This window comes from Mandrillus leucophaeus, unplaced genomic scaffold, assembly GCF_000951045.1.
Source record: "Mandrillus leucophaeus isolate KB7577 unplaced genomic scaffold, Mleu.le_1.0 Scaffold167, whole genome shotgun sequence".
Lineage (NCBI taxonomy): Eukaryota > Metazoa > Chordata > Mammalia > Primates > Cercopithecidae > Mandrillus > Mandrillus leucophaeus.
In genome coordinates this window covers 3763711-3780233 of record NW_012101665.1, presented here as the reverse complement: position 1 = coordinate 3780233, position 16523 = coordinate 3763711, and the positions used below count along the sequence as shown (strand labels likewise).

Here is a 16523-nt window from a genome sequence, read left to right as displayed (position 1 = left end):
AGTATCCTCATGGGGCCTTAGATTGGGAAACCTGTGGGATAATTTCTTTCAAAGAAAATGAGCAGGAAATGAGGGCATGTACGTCCTGTGTTGGCCATGTTGCATATGATAAGCAGTCTTGGTTTTGCTTTTACAGAAAACCCTGACTAAAAATAGTTTCATTCTTCTGGATAACAGGCATGGAAAAGTTGTATCTGCCAAATGCTCAAGCACATACAGGATCATGTGAAATTCACAGGCCATAAAAGTTACTAAGGTTTTCACTGCAGGATGATCATATGTTTTCACCAACTTTTTGATCCACCAGAAGGCTTTAAAGAATACAAATGATAGGAACTACAAGATTACAGACAAAAGAACATTTAAATACAGTCATCCCTTGGTATCCATGGGGGACTGGTTCCAGAACTCCTCGGTGGATACCAATAACCATGATGCTTAAGTCTCTGATATAAAAATGGTGCAGTATTTGCAAATAAGCTACACACATCCTCTGGTATACATTAAATCATCTCTTGTTACTTATGATACCTAATGCAATATTAATGCTATGTAAATAGTTGTTACATGGTATTGATTAGAGAATAAGGACAAGAAAAAAGTCTGTATCTGTTCAGTACAGATGCACCCATTCATTTTTTTTTTTTCTGAGTATTTCAATCCATGGTTGGTTGAATCCACAGATGCAGAATCCATGGATATGGAGAGGCAACTGCACTTTAAGTATTTATAAAAGAAGGGAGTTTCAAGAGATGTTAAAGGCTATTCAATCATTTGCACCCATAGGATTTTAATGTATAGAGATGTCTGAGTGATGACATGACGAGGTTAATACCACTGATAGAATAAATTACTTACACTTCCTAAGAGAAGGGGGCAGGCCCTGCCATGCAGGACCACAGGGGGAGCATCAGGTTGGTCAGGAGGCAGAATCGGAGTGAGGCCAGAGTCTGGGCCACAGCCTTTATTGGAGTTTCCTTGGGAAAGAGCTTAGGATTGGCTAGTTTGAATAATATCCATAGGCTCTGGGCTATAAGGATGGCCTGCAGTTGTCTGGTACCTGACCCTGGGCGATTTAGGACAGGTGAAGTGTGTGTGAGTTAGATAAGGAGGTGGTTGGGGCCACCACCTTGGGATTGGTTGGTTTGTTTATGAAAGGTATGTTCCCAGTGGTGGCTGAGCCCAGTGCTATCTCTAAGAAATGGCTGTAGTCCTGGGAGGGCAATCTGTCCCTGGCCAGCAAGCTTTTTAAGAAGTCAAAGCATTATAAAATATAAAAATTTACAAACATGATTAACAGAGAAGCTTATGTGTTCTAGCTGGAGCATCAGCTCACTGGCCTCCTTCAGCCATAATTATCATGTGGTGTTCCCTCTTTCTTTATTACACCACTTTTCCTCCTCCCTGCTGAGGAGGCCTTTCCTATGCCCTCAAGGCAAAGGCCTTGGTACTGCTCATGTTCTTTGCAAAGCACCCTGTATTTTGGCAGTATCACATTATTTTAAAATTTATCAATAAAAATCCCCATCTTTTATATAACAATGACCTTCCACTCTGGTTGCTGTCATCTTCATTCTTGGTCTCTGTGCCCAATGTGAATTTTATGCCTTGTTTGACATTAGTCCCTTTAAGCTGCCTTTATCTGCCTGTTTGATCACTCTTCTCTCAAAATGTACTTTTATATAAGAAATGGGTGTTATTTAAGACTTTTAGGAAAGGACTAGGTAGGTTTCCAAATGGAACCCAATAATTTAATTATTGAGATAAATGGCTGGCAATATCTATCCTAAGGAAATTTATCTTTTTTGTTTTTCTTTCTCACAAATATGTTTATTGGACAATTACTACAGGACTAAGAACTCAGGACTCATACATGAAAAGTTACAGACCTTGCCCTCAAAGGGAGGCAGAAAGGAAAGTAGACACAATATTAATATGTTAAGTCCTAAAATGGAGGTATGCACATTCTAAGGAGGTGGAAGGAAGAGGAGGAAGGAATCCATGTTGGCTGCCTGAGTTCTGCATCCTTTTAAAATTGCACCTTTTAAAACAAGATCCTAAAAGTAATACATGTTCATGACAGAAAATGTAGAGAATAAAATAAAAGTGAAGTCCAATCCCATTTCTGAAAATAAAATGCTTAACTTTTTTAATAGTAAGAAAGTATTTATATTTTGAAACTAGATAGATGTGGTGGTTGCACATCATTGTGACTGTACTAAATTCCACTAGCATTTTCACTTTAAAATAGTTAATTTTATATTCTGTGAATTTTGCCACAATAAATTATTTTTTAAAAGGGTATGTATTTTAGTTGAATTTAAACATAAGGAAAATAAACTGCCTAGGCTACTAAATTTTAGATAAATGCTAGTATGTCTAGATACATCCATGTCAAAAATTATGAAAAGCATTAAGACGGGCCAGTATGTTTGTTTGGTATTTAATACTCATAATTTATACCTGGCTAGAAATGTACATTTGGAGGTAATAAAATTTAGTCAACTGTTTCGTAGTAATACTAACTTATCTATCTTGCATAATAATAAAACAAGCACTAGTCCTTATCCCACCCCTAGTTTAAATTTTAAAAAACGATGTAAAAGGAACAAAATTAATATCTAATTTTACTTTTAGAAGGGCTCTTTAGAAGAACATAAAAGAAAAGTTGGTGTGGATGCACAATGTCAGTGGGTAAAAACAAACACACAAGGAATACATCCTGGCCATGGAATTTTCTTGCAACCAGAAAAAAATTCAGAAAATTAATGAAGGTTAAAAAATATGGTGAAACTAATTAGCATATAGAAATTAGTATTTATAATTATGACTTTGAATCTTGAAGAAAATGTCTGATTATGCGATGCATTCTCTAGTATTACCAGTTAATACAGCAAAAATATTTAAAGCTTTGTTGCTTAAAGAGGCCATCACTCAGATATCTGAAAAATTAAGCATACCTCTTTCTCAGATATGCTGGATAAAGGACAATATTGTGTATTTTCTGTTTCTCCTGTTAGTATTTTAATTTTTCTTTAATGGACATTTTAGTTTATAATCTTATCTGACACTACTAAGGATTTGTTAGCATTAAAGAACCATACTTTAAAAAGGAGTATAATTTTTTATTTTCAGTGAGTTCACCACTGTGAACCACCTTTCATCTTACGTTTTCTTAACTCTTAACCCGCTCCCCAGGAGGAAATTATGCCTCTTTGGAATGGACTTCATTTTCTCACAAGTATATGGCTATTGTTTTAGTACAAATTATTGGAATGATATAATAAAGAATATTAATAAATACATTCCAAGTATATTTTTTGAGTGCCTCCTATAGGCCAGATGAATGCTGGGAGCTGAAGATGTACAGATACCCCAAGGTCCTGCAGTCAGAGCTTTTATAGTCTCCTGAAAGGAACAGACAGGCAAACACGTGCCGAACCTAAGAATTGATGACTAGAGCTATGGACCAAGTACATGAGAGCACAGAGAGGGAGCCCCCTAGACTGTCTAGAGAAGCTGTAAATGCTTCCACTAGAGGCAGACGCCAATCCTGAAACTTGATGGATGAGTTTGACATTTGCCAAGGAGACCGGTGGGAAATCCACAAGTAGTACAGAAATGAAGAAGACTATGCCATGGATGAAACTTGGGGCAGGGCAGTCATAGGACTACAGAGTGGAAGGGCAGGCAGCAGCCCGCTCTCACAGGCCTGGCATACTCAGTGGTGTTCATGGTAACTGGGTCTTCCTCTTTTGCTTGGTCAATCCCTTTGTTGGCGTACGTTTTTCAAATATGTCATTAAAACAAAGTTTGTTTCAGTAATCTAACACAACAGCAAAAAGACATGGTACAGATCCTTTCAGGTTGTAAAAAGCAGAAGCCAGTTCAAGCCACCTGAGATACCGGGGTCCTGGTGCAAGACTCCAGGGGAGAGCAGAAGCCCCAGCGGCTGGGCCCCTGGCAGACAGGGATATGCCCATTGCCATTGAGCCCCACAGTCACTCTGCAGACTCCACTGTGGCTCCAGGGTCAGTTTTCCTTACTTTTGTCTCTCACTCAATCTTCATACTCCCTGCCTACTTATCCCTTTATAGTCTCTAATGCAAACACTCTAAGGAAAACAAAGTCAAGGGATTTTTGGCCAGTCTTTGCTCACAGAGTGTGCCTTAGGCCTCTGGTGGCTGTTGGGTTGCCTGTAGGTAGCACCTCTGAGTCCAGCCTCCTTCCCTGGTCCAATCAACTCATTTGGGGCTATCAGGTCCTATGGTAAAAACCTTGCAGCTTCTGTATAAGGAGCCACAGAAGAGGGGTCTTTCAGTGTGACAGGGACTTGCAGAGCCCTCTCCAGCCTGGGATATATTTCTCATCAAACTAAATAAACTCCCAGGAATTTCGTCTCCCTGCCTGCTTGAAAAGATGACTGCACCTTTAAGGTTCGCTGAAGTTGGTGCTCATTTAAGCTTTGCTCATCCAAATAAAGGCCTTTTATAGTACCAGTTACTCGGGAGGCTGATGCGGGAGGATTGCTTGAGCCCTGAGTTTGAGGCTGCAGTGAGCTATGATCACTTCATTGCATCCTGGCCTGGGCAAAAGAGGGAGACCCTATCTAAAACAAACAAACAAACAAAAAAATGAAGACCTTCATCTAATACAAACTTTAAATTGTGACTTATTTTATGAATGAGCATAAAATATTCACACATGCTGGAACACGTTTGGCTAATGGTCAAAAAATTAGAAACATATCAATACCTTCTGCCTTATATCATGCTGTGATCAATGGGGTTTGGAGAATAAATTACGGCCTCTGCCCTCACTGATACTGATCCAGTCGCTCCTAAACACCATCCCTTATCAGCTTCCATAAGAATCCAGTCACAGCCAGGCACGGTGGCTCACACCTGTAATCCCAGCACTTTGGAAGGCCGAGGAGGGCAGATCACGAGGTCAGGAGATCAACACCATCCTAACATGGTGAAACTCCGTCTCTACTAAAAATACAAAACATTAGCCGTGGAGGCACTTGCCTGTAATCCCAGCTACTCGGGAGGCTGAGGCAGGAGAATCGCTTGAACCCTAGGGGCAGAGGTTGCAGTCAGCTGAGATCATGCCACTGCACTCCAGCCTGGGCAACAGAGCGAGACTCCAACTCAAAAAAAAAAAAAAAAAGAATCCACACCACCCATCTCAGATTTTCTGAATTTTGACCAAAGGCTTTGGAGGCCACTGGGTGCACCAGATTTATTGCAGCACAGCTCTGTTGTGATTGGAGTGCAATTTAACACCAGGTCCGCATGCACGGGATGATGGGGCTGCCTACACTGTCGTCACTGTGCACCTGAAGGAGCAAATGATCTGCCAATGCTATTAACACTTCTTTTCAAAGTGATTTCAGAGTATAGACCACCTTAAATTATAACCTCTTGAATTTTGGTGCTTTGTGTTGAATTTTACTCCTACTTTACTACCGCTTAAGGTATTTCCTGGTTTTAGTGCCAGCTTGAATTTGTAAGATTTCCTAGCATTAAATGATCAAAAAATGATAATCACTATCATTATTTCATCATCTCTCCTTCATCATGCTTTTTACTGCATCTTTGGTTTTACAATGACACAGTTATAAATGACACCAAGAAACTGATCTAAAATACATTCTGTTGCATAAAAATTAAGTATTTGTTTGCAAATTTAGGAAGGTTTAATAACTTTTTTGCTATCTTGGTCTTCTAAGTTTTATGTTTTTGAAATAATTTTGAATTTTCATGAAAGCTATAGAAATAGCACAGGGCACCAAGTGTGCCTACATCCTGATTCTCCAATTGTTAACATTTCTGAAAAATTGAGGGTATGGTACTCTACTGTCCCTAATACTTCAGTGTATGTTTTCCAAGTACAAGAACACTCTCCTATGTAACCACAGGCAGCCATAAGAATCAGGAAATCCACATGGACCTGGTGCTACCATCCAAACCACAGGCCCCAGTCAGATTTTGCTGATTATCCCAATAATGTCCATCATGTCCAAGATTCAATCCAGGATCACATGCGTTTAGTTTTTGTGCCCTTTAGTCTCCTTCAACCTGAATCAGTCACTCAACCTTTTTTGTTTCTCATGACCTTGACCTTTTAAAAAAGGTACAAGCAAGTCACTTTGTATATCCATTAACTTTGAATATCCTTCAATTTGGATTTGGTGATATTTCCTGATTTATGCATATTACACCACTGGAATGATGCTATGCTCAGTACATAGGAGCAGAGACACATGGTGTTAGTTTGCCCTATCACCAGTTAGGCTAACTTTTATCACTGGGATAAGATAGTACTTACCAGGTTCCTTCATTCTAAAGTTAATAAGTATAATGTAATTATTAATCAATGAGTAATTAAAAAGTACTTTGTGGGGAAATATTTTGAGGCTATGTAAATCCAGTTGACACCCATTATTTGTGGCAGCTATGTTCTATAAAGCCACTGTGAACACTGGATTAGCCTGGACTGAACTTCGCTCTTATGGGAGGTACAGGGTTGGGTTCCTATTACAACATAATCCTCAACCAATCAGTCGATACATGACCTTGCTTCATGTATCTTTCTGTCTAAAGACTCCTTATTTAATATATAGGGTTGATTCATTATCACTGAACTTATTGTCAATTGCACTGTAACTCATGCCTGAAAGAAGCTTATCTAACGTAAGTATTTTCTCCGTAAGGCATATCATGGTCTTTTGCACTTTAGGAACCCTAGACAGCACTGTGGCACAGGGGATTTTAAGCAATGAGATCACCAACAAACAGTACAAAAATGCAAAACATGTGAGACAATGTATTATGGAAAGGACATGAGTTTACAATATGACAGCAGAAACAAGAAAGCAGAGTGTCACCTGGTTCCACCTCAGCTGGGAATGTGTGCCTTGGACGACTCAAATTTTTCTCTGGTCTGCACGTGATTGTGAAAGTGCTGCAAGTGTTAATTTTTGGGGTTACAAATAAATTTTAGCAAATAGGTGTCTTTGCAAATATGGAATCTGTGAATAATAAACACCGAATATATTTCATTCCTATTAGACTTTTGCTTACTGGTTTAGCATCTACAGAGGTCAAATTGTCCCAGATTGGGCCATTGAGAATCCTCCAAGCTGTCTTCTGTGTGCTTCTGACATGTCCTCATCATTCCATGAGCACATTTTTGCTTTCTTGTTCAACAAGATTTTCTAGGCTTATCTTGTATTATCTCTGCTCCAGTTGTAAAGTTAGACATTTTTCCAGGGAGCTCTGGTTCCTTTTAGTAGAAGATGGCTTTTTTTTTTTTTTTTTTTTTGAGACGGAGTCTCGCTCAGTCGCCCAGGCTGGAGTGCAGTGGCGCGATCTCGACTCACTGCAAGCTCCGCCTCCCGGGTTCACACCATTCTCCTGCCTCAGCCTCCCAAGTAGCTGCGACTACAGGCGCCCGCCACCACGCCCAGCTAATTTTTTGCATTTTTAGTAGAGACGGGGTTTCACCGTGTTAGCCAGGATGGTCTGGGAAGATGGTTTTTAGAAACCAAGAATTGGGTGCCAGGTGGATGCATTCCTACCAGGGTGTCATTACTTCTAAGCCTTGTGAGCAGACAGAGAAGGACCTATATTTATACCCACATACAAACACACACATGGTCTATCATCCATGTGTCTATCTTCATCTAATCTATTTATCTATCTGCCTATCTGAACCGTGAGTTCATACCACTACCTGCTTCCAATCTGATGTAGAATGATCCCCCTTTCCATATTTGTAACTCTCTTCTTTGGCGGTTAGAAAACTGATTTCCATTATTTTCAATGCATTTATAACTTGCTAAGTCTCCTTTGATGTAAAAAAATCAACCAGTCCCACCAACTAAAGGTACAACCGTGGATACTGTGCTCCCACCCCAACTCCTGGAGGGCTGTAGGCTGAAAGCTCAGCCCCAGTAAAGGAGATTGAGAAAGGTAGAAGAAAGAAGAGAGGAACTTAGAGTCGTTGAAGGTCTGAACTTTTGCTAATTCTTCTTAGATAACGGCAGACGTTTTTAATAATAGAAGAGAGAACCATCATGCATGTTTTTAGTTACACTTGAAATGAGAAGGCTATTTTATCGTGCCAAATGGCTATAGAAGAAAAACCCATTCCATATAACTAGTATTTCTTAAAATAGTCATGTGATAGTGTGTTAGTTTCTTATGTTAAAAATTTATTTTATATTTTTCCCAGATTTTTAGAGTCAACACATTGGCTTTTAATATACTGCTAAAGTTAATTTGAATCTTAAATGTTGATAGGTAATCTTAACTTTCTAAGTTCTAAATTTTGGATATGACGTTTTAATATACAGTGTTTACAAGAGGCTGTAGGATGACTTTATGAAGCACTTTGATTATGTTTTTTCTCTGGTGTGTTTATCCATGTGAAAAAATGAAGCATGCATCTTAATTTTTTTAATTGTTAATTTAAACTTTAAAAATTAAATTAAAATATAGTACATTAAATTTAGCCTAAATTTTAAAATGATGATAGTGAGCAGTCTTTCTACGTTTCAAATTCTGGTGAATAGGAAGCTATGAATTATAGCTTTAATAAAAGTTCTTGGCTAATTTTAATGAAATGACTCATTATGTTGAAAGAGATAACTGTTCTGAGGTGACTGTATTGCCAAAAATAATGCACCTTACCTTTTCTATGAAGATACGTAAAGATTACATAAATGTACATTAATTCACATTCTAGCCATGTAAAAATACAAAAGTATATACACAATAATCTCCTTTTTTTCCTATTTCCCAATCTTAGTCCCATTCAGAGAACATAAACCCTTAATAATCTGGTGTTATATATTTTTCCCAGATGTTTTAGAATCAACACATTGGCTTTTAATATACTGCTAAACTTAATTTGAATCTTTAACTGTTGATAGGTAATCTTAACTTTCTAAGTTCTAAATTTTGGATATGACATTTTAATTTACAGTGTTTACAAGAGGCTGTAGGATGAGTATGATTGAAAAGTATATATTTGATCATATAAAATACATTGTTTTGATTTGTTTGATTTTTAATTAAAAAGAATTACACACATATATGTACTTCTATTTTTGCAGCTTGCTTTACAAATTAATACAAATATTTCTTGGAGTTCTTTCATGCCAGTACATACAGCTCTATTTCATTTTTAACCACTGTCTGGTTTTCCATTATATGGCTGTGCCATCTTTTATTTAAACATTTCCCATTGATGGAAATGTAGATTCCCCCCTCCTACATTTTTGGTATTATAAACTATGCTCCAGTGAAAATACTTGCACATATATCTTGAAAAATATAGATGGCAGGTTCTGTGAAATAAATGCCTAGACTCAAGGGTGAGGCTTTCCTTTCTTGGAGGCAGCTCAGCAGATGCTAAGCCCCCACCTTTTGGCTCTCCTTTCCCTTTGGAGATCTTTGTTCCCCAATTCCAGTACCTCAGAGTGTCTGACCTCATGGCCTCATTCTTTTAGCTTTTTAAACTGTGACTATTTCCTGTTTCATAATGAGGCTTGACAATCAGAAGTACAACATCATGTAGATGCCCACAGAAGCGGAATAGCTACATCATAATGTTAGTTGGGAAAAGTGGAAATTGTAATTGAAGGCTGCATTGCAGGCACTTTACACATCTAGTGGACTTTGAGGCCTTAACAATAAATAACATTGTTTTAATCAATGAAGAAATGCAAATAATTCTAACAGTTTTTGAAATAGGAACTATCAGTTGTATGGGTATGCTTTTAGGTACTTTACTTAATTTCCATATCCTGGTTGAAAGTAAAACACAAAACAAAACAAAATCTATTTAGAGAGAATGGTTTCTAATCATCATCGGATCTTTCTATTTTTTTATTCTTTGGTGGCAAATGTTGCTGAATGGCTATTTCCGGTTCATTTCAAAAACAATTCAGTTTTATTTTGTTTTCCATCCATTGTTTATAACATTCATTTGTCATTTTTGTCATTTTGTAGACCTACCAAGAGCAGCTGTCAGGATCTTAAGCAACATGACATTCCTTTTTGTGAGTTTGTCATACACAGCTGAGAGTGCCATTGTAACTGCTTTCATTACCTTCATTCCCAAGTTCATCGAGTCACAGTTTGGTATCCCAGCCTCCAATGCCAGCATCTACACTGGTAAGGCACTGCCGCTAGGGCTGCTTGAAAACATGATCATTTTGACCATGAAATGGAATGGGTGAAGAGAAAGTTCAATCTAACATCGAAGTGTTAAACTAGTTCATTAACAGCTACCTTTCCCCCCAGATTTTAGAAGGAGGAAATCCTGGAAAGTGTTCTCTTTGATTCAGATTGTATTACCATGTGACACATTTCCCAACTGTGTTTTGGGAAGGGAGAGAATTTTGCATATTTATATTTACATGATTCTCAGTTTAAAGAAATGAAATAGGCAATGACATTCAAATTTAAATCTAAATAGATCTTTTTATGGGTTGGCATGGGTCTTAAAGTGTTAAAAAAATTGATAACCTGAAATATAGATCTGTTTCATGGTAGCAGGATTTCCCCTTCAGAAATGTGAACAGATTTTATTTGAATTACTGGAGATGTGTGAAGTTAAAAAGAAAATGTATGAATTTTATTTTAGATATTTGATGTCTGGGCAAACTGATTTTTAGGAGACTTTGATGCATATACCCATAGTACTTAGTGTTCAAATCTTCTTTCATAATAAATTGGATGCTTAGAAATGTGGAAACATTAATTCTCAGATATTGGAGAAATTTTCAGTATATTATGTAATATTCTAGATATTTTCTTAGTGGTATCAAAGATGGCTGACCATATCTTCCTAAAGTCTTAATTTATTTAATAAGGTATATTTCAACAGTTGAAGTATATTTAAATAGTGTAGAATTATGATAACTTTTCAGGTCACTTACACTCTTATGAGAATTAGTTCTCCAGTTCCACATTCAAATCCAGTAAACTTGAATTATCTGAAAATGAACAGGCATCACTGTAGAAAGAGAAATTGATTTGAAATATTTGGGTAATCACTTTGTTCTCTGCTTCATCTTACATGTATAAAGACATACAACATTGGGTTGTGGGTCTAGGATAGCACATGTTTTATAAAGAACATACTGCTGTGGACTATTGTAATTGTGACTTAAAATATGCTTTTCTCGATCTTGGTTGCAAAAATATATGTTTTCCTATGTTAAGGTAAAATTTCCAGATTATTTTATAGTTTAGTTGTGAGAAAATCTAAACCTTCCATTTGTAGTTTAACTCTTCCACTAACCCTTTGTTGAGCAATGATTTTTGGACAGGGAAAGCAAAAATTGTCTTGTAGTCGGATTCAAAGCCACACAGCTGTTAATTGTAGTCTCTAGCATTTCCCAAACTAAGTTTCAATATTCAAAGGTGTTACTGGGAAGACAGTTCATAATAAAATAAATTTGGAACTTGCTGAGTTCAACAAAGTATCATAGGATTCTTTACTGCAGGCCCTTTCATTTCCTTTAATATGCCGATATGCATTGTGAAACTCCCAGAAGACGACTCAGACTACAGCCTTTTCCAAAGTCATTTGACCATGAAACCCGATGTTTTTAGAGGCATCTTTTTCATAAACACAGTTCCCCAGGATACACATAGGGCACATAGGGAAGCCATACTGTGTGCCCCGGTTCCAGACAGACTAGGGAGCAGAGCTGCCTAGATCATCCCATTTCTCTGCAGTTGCACCATTTTCACCCCCAGGGTTAGTGGGAGAGTAGTGCAGTGCTGAGCTGGGCAGGCACTAATGCACCTTGAATGCATACTGGCTAAAGTCATCTCTTAGCTACTGGTGGAGGCTGAGGCTAGACAGACAACTTGTGGAAAAACAGAATAAAGGGTTCAGCTGGAGCTGGGGTGTCGGCTGCAGACTTCCACAGTGGTATGGTTGAGGCAGTGGCCACTAAATGGGTCCCACTTGGCCAGGGAAGTGCAGAATTGAATAAGGCTAACTCACAGTGTTCATCCCATGGTCCAATGTCAGAATGAAAGAAGCAATATCTCAAAAATGCCACTTCCATTCTGATTTTGTCATCAGCAACTTTTGTTTGTTTATTTATTTTGATCATAGTCAATGCAGTTTATACAATGTTTGCTATTCTACTTGTTCTGATAAAAAGCTTTTTATTTCCAGGTCGCATATTTTTTTTCTTTATAGATAGGCAACAAATAATAATAGTCAAGAGATATTAAGATTGATTAAGAGTAGAGGGGCCTGTTAAATTGCAGTAAGATTAAACAGAGGTAATTCTTTTTAAAACTCCTCTTGGTTTTTTTCTTCTTCTCTTTTTAAATTTTAAGTTCTGGGGTACATGTGCAGTATGTGCAGGTTTGTTACATAGGTAAATGTGTGCCATGGTGGTTTGCTGCACCTATTAACCCGTCATCTAGGTATTAAGCCCAGCATGCATTAGCTATTTTCCCTGATGCTCTCCTTCTCCCCTCAATCCCACAACAGACCCCAGTGTGTGTTGTTCCCCTCCCTCTATCTATGTGTTCTCATCATTCAGCTCCTACTTATAAGAACATGTGGTGTTTGGTTTTCTGTTCCTGTGTTAGTTTGCTGAGGATAATGGCTTCAAGTTCCATCCATGTCACTGCAGGACATGATCTTGTTCCATTGTATGACTGCATAGAATTCCACGGTGTATGTGCACCACATTTTCTTTATCCAGTCTATCATTGATGGGCGTTTGAGTTGATTCCTTGTCTGTAAATAGTGCTGCAATGAACATACGTGTGCACGTATCTTTATAATATAATTATTTATATTCCTTTGGGTATATCCCCAGTAATGGGATTGCTGGGCCAAATGGTGTTTTTAGTTCTAGGTCTTTGAGGAATCGCCATACTGCCTTCCACAATGGCTGAACTAATTTACAGTTGCACCAACAGTGTAAAAGCATTCCTATTTCTCTACAGCCTTGGCAGCATCTGTTGTTTCTTGACTTTTTAATAATTGCCATCCTGACTGGTCATGAGATGGCATCTCACTGTGATTTTGATTTGCATTTCTCTAATAATCAGTCATTTTGAGCTTTTTTCATGTTTCTTGGCTGCATGTATATCTTCTTTTGAGAAGTGTCTGTTCATGTTCTTTGCCCACTTTTCAATGGGGTTGTTTGTTGTCTTCTTGTAAATTTGTTAAAACTTCTCTTGGTTTTTTGAATTGTTATCAGTTTATTCATTCTTACTCTCTGGGCATAGATTTCATTTTTAAAAGAAATTTTAAAATTTGAGCTCTTTTGTTCTGTGAATCCCTTTTTTTAATGCATGTAGACTGACATGGGGAATTAAGAAATATATCTGAAAAAGAATTTATCATCTGACAACGTTTTTGAGTTAAAATTCTCTTTTCACTGAAAAAATTATTTAGGTAAATACCCTGACCTTCATTGCAATTTGTTTGCGTTGTGTTATGGATAGAGAGGAAGCACCAAACACCTACGGAAGGACTGGCCTTCTATTGCTCGCTCGTTCACATTGCCATTGAATGCCAGCTCTGTGCACAGCGCTGTGCCTGGTGTGTGGCTGGGGAAATCTAAAGACTCACACCAGCGCCTTAAGTTGCTTACACATCTAAGAGGAGAGAGAAAACTTATGAAATACATTAGAAAAAGCTGTCTAAATAAATTAACAGAAAATTTGGATCACAGAGATTATTTTGGCTGATGAGATAGTGTGTTTGAGTTGCATTTCATGGACAATGGCTTTTAACTAGGTTTTTAAGGGAAACTAGAATCTGCCTATTTGGAGTTTGGAGAAAAGGTGTTTATTTCCTGTGAAGGACCAGCTTGAGCAAAGGCAAAGCAGCAGGGGAGGATAAAGCTTCCTCTAGTGGTAGAGAAGGTTGGAGGGGAGAGTTTATCCCTAGGTCAGAAATAGAGCTCCAAAGGCAAGCAGGTGCAGGATGGGAAATCTGCTCATGGACCTTCAGCTCCTCTTCTCTCACGCCATAATCACTTGAGGACGCTTGTGCCTGGCGGGAGGTGGTGACACCAATGTCTGATGAGGGCATCATCGCAATACCACAGTCAATCCCACTTCACTCCTCTGGTATAGTGTTTTTCCACGAAACAGTGGGTTTGTGTCACAGTGCACTCTCCCTGCTCATGGTCTTTCTGCTGACCCACTTGGGGTCATGTTTATCTCTTGAAACTAGCTAAATATTATGAAGTTGGTATTTTGGAGAAGCCTGAAATGATGGGAAGACCACTTGTATTAGTCTGTTCTCACACTGCTATAAAGACATATCCAAGACTGGATAATTTATAAAGAAAAGTGGTTTAATTGACTCATAGTTCCGCATGGCTGGGGAAGCCTCAGGAAACTTACAGTCACGGTGAAAGGATAAGAGGCACGTCTTACATAGTGGCAGGTGAGAGTGAGCAAGAGCAGGAGAAACTGCCTTATAAAACCATCACATCTCATGAGAACTCTCACCAACATGAGAATAGCATGGGGGGAACCACCCCCATGATCCCATCACCTCCCACCTGGCACCTCCCTTGATACATGGGGATTATGGGGATTACAATTTGAGATGAGATTTGAGTGGGGACACAGGGTCAAACCATATCAACCCTGAAGGAGCAGTTATACAGGGTGCCCTTGGAATCCATTCACTGCCAGTAACTAGTTGCATGACTTTGGTCAAGTCACTTTCCTCCCTAAATTTCGGCTGAAACTGGAGTTTATCTGTAACTTGAGGATAGTCTCTCCCCATCTCTCTCTATGTCAGCATTGTTGTGAGGATCAAATGAAGTAGTGAATAGTGATTTGTTTTGAAGTTTACTTAACTTTAAATAGGTACAACAATACAAATGGAAAAATACAACCTGATCATTTCAGAGTAAAAAAAATACTATTTATGATGATAGCACCTTACATCTGAAGTTGTGCACTTTGAATAGGTCTGAGAATAAAATCTCTGTAATAATAATGATGATAATAAAAACACTGCTGACATGTACTGAGTGTTTACTAAGTTCAAGGCTCTACCTAAGCAATTTTATATGGATAACATCATTTAATCAATTTAACTAATGCCTATGAATTATTAATTATGCCAGTTTTCCAGATGAGAAAAAAAATGCCCGAAGGGGTTTAAGCAACTTACTTAAAGGCAAATAGTAAGTGTTAGAACCGGATGCTAGAGTCTTATACTCCTTGGAGTACATACATATTGCTATGTGATTTTTTTCTTTTTTTTAGATGGAGTCTCACTCTGTCACCAGGCTGGAGTGCCATGGTGCAATCCTGGCTCACTGCAACCTCCGCCTCTTGGGTTCAAGTGATTCTCCTCCCTCAGCCTCCCAAGTAGCTGGGACTACAGGCATGCACCACCACACCTAGCTAATTTTTGTATTTTTAGTAGAGATGGGATTTCAACTTGTTGGCCAGGATGGTGTCAATCTCTTGACCTCGTAGTCTGCCTGCCTCGGCCTTCCAAAGTGCTGAGATTACAGGCATGAGCCACTGTACTCGGCCTTACTGTGTGATTTTTACTGAAATATTATAATACGTGTATGCTGTTGTCATCATTTTAATTTAGTCTTTTCACTATTTCCAAAAAGACAATATTCCAAAGGTTTTAGGATTCCACTTCCATCCACTCAGCCATGGCCCACAACGTCTGCTTTCAGAGCACTGTGATCTTTCAGCTTTGCCTTTGCTTGGGCTCTTGCCCTTTGATGTGTAGAATTATAAAGGGTTAGAGCTACTGTTTGTCTTTACAAGGGAAGTAGCTTTGGAAAATTCCATTTTGTTTTTCACTGTAGAGTGATTGAGATACTTATTTCTGTGGTAAAAGAATTAGGTTGGAGTATAATTTTAAAAATTACTGTAATTTTTATTGTTGTCTAAATAACCAAATATTTGCCATCCATCTTCAGCCACTGAATTGGGATTTGGTTGAAGTGATTTACAGCAGTACCACTGAACTTAAATTGCAGCCTTTGGGAATCACTTCATCTTTAGATGCAAGAGGCATATGAATGGGCTTTGATTTGTTTCATTCTTCTAAGGGCATCAACAGCTTTTATATAATTTTATGAGCAGTTTTAAAAATCCATTTTTGTACTAGTTTTGTAAACATGTACACAGATTTTCTTTTTAATGTTGAGACTAAGCGTTTAAATACAAATAAAGTATTTTAGGTGTGGATGTCCACTATCACCGTCCATTTCCATGGTCAGGTGATGACACTTGGCCCTGAGATGTGTACTGACACCACTCATGCATGGTGGCTCTGAGAGAGGAGAGAGGTACTTGCAAACCAACGTTTTGTAGCAGCTGCTAAAGTCTTCCCACTTATATCATTTTAATTATTATTGAGATGAATAGAAGCTATTAGGAACAAAAAGTGACAATTATAGGCTTTTTGTCTTTTGGGCAGAGAGGTATGTATTAACATCATGCTGAATTACATTTGTTCAGTGCTAATGA

The 16523-nt window shown here is 38.1% G+C and overlaps 1 protein-coding gene across 2 annotated transcripts in view; it reads left to right on the top strand.

Annotated features, from left to right (window-relative positions):
* The window catches only part of SLCO5A1 (solute carrier organic anion transporter family, member 5A1), a 155424-nt gene that overhangs the window by 81412 nt on the left and 57489 nt on the right, over positions 1-16523 (top strand). For both annotated transcript variants that reach the window (XM_011976498.1, XM_011976499.1), the window contains one exon: positions 10023-10187. In XM_011976498.1, coding sequence (XP_011831888.1) covers positions 10023-10187 — 165 coding nt within the window. The remainder of the gene's footprint in view (positions 1-10022; positions 10188-16523) is intronic.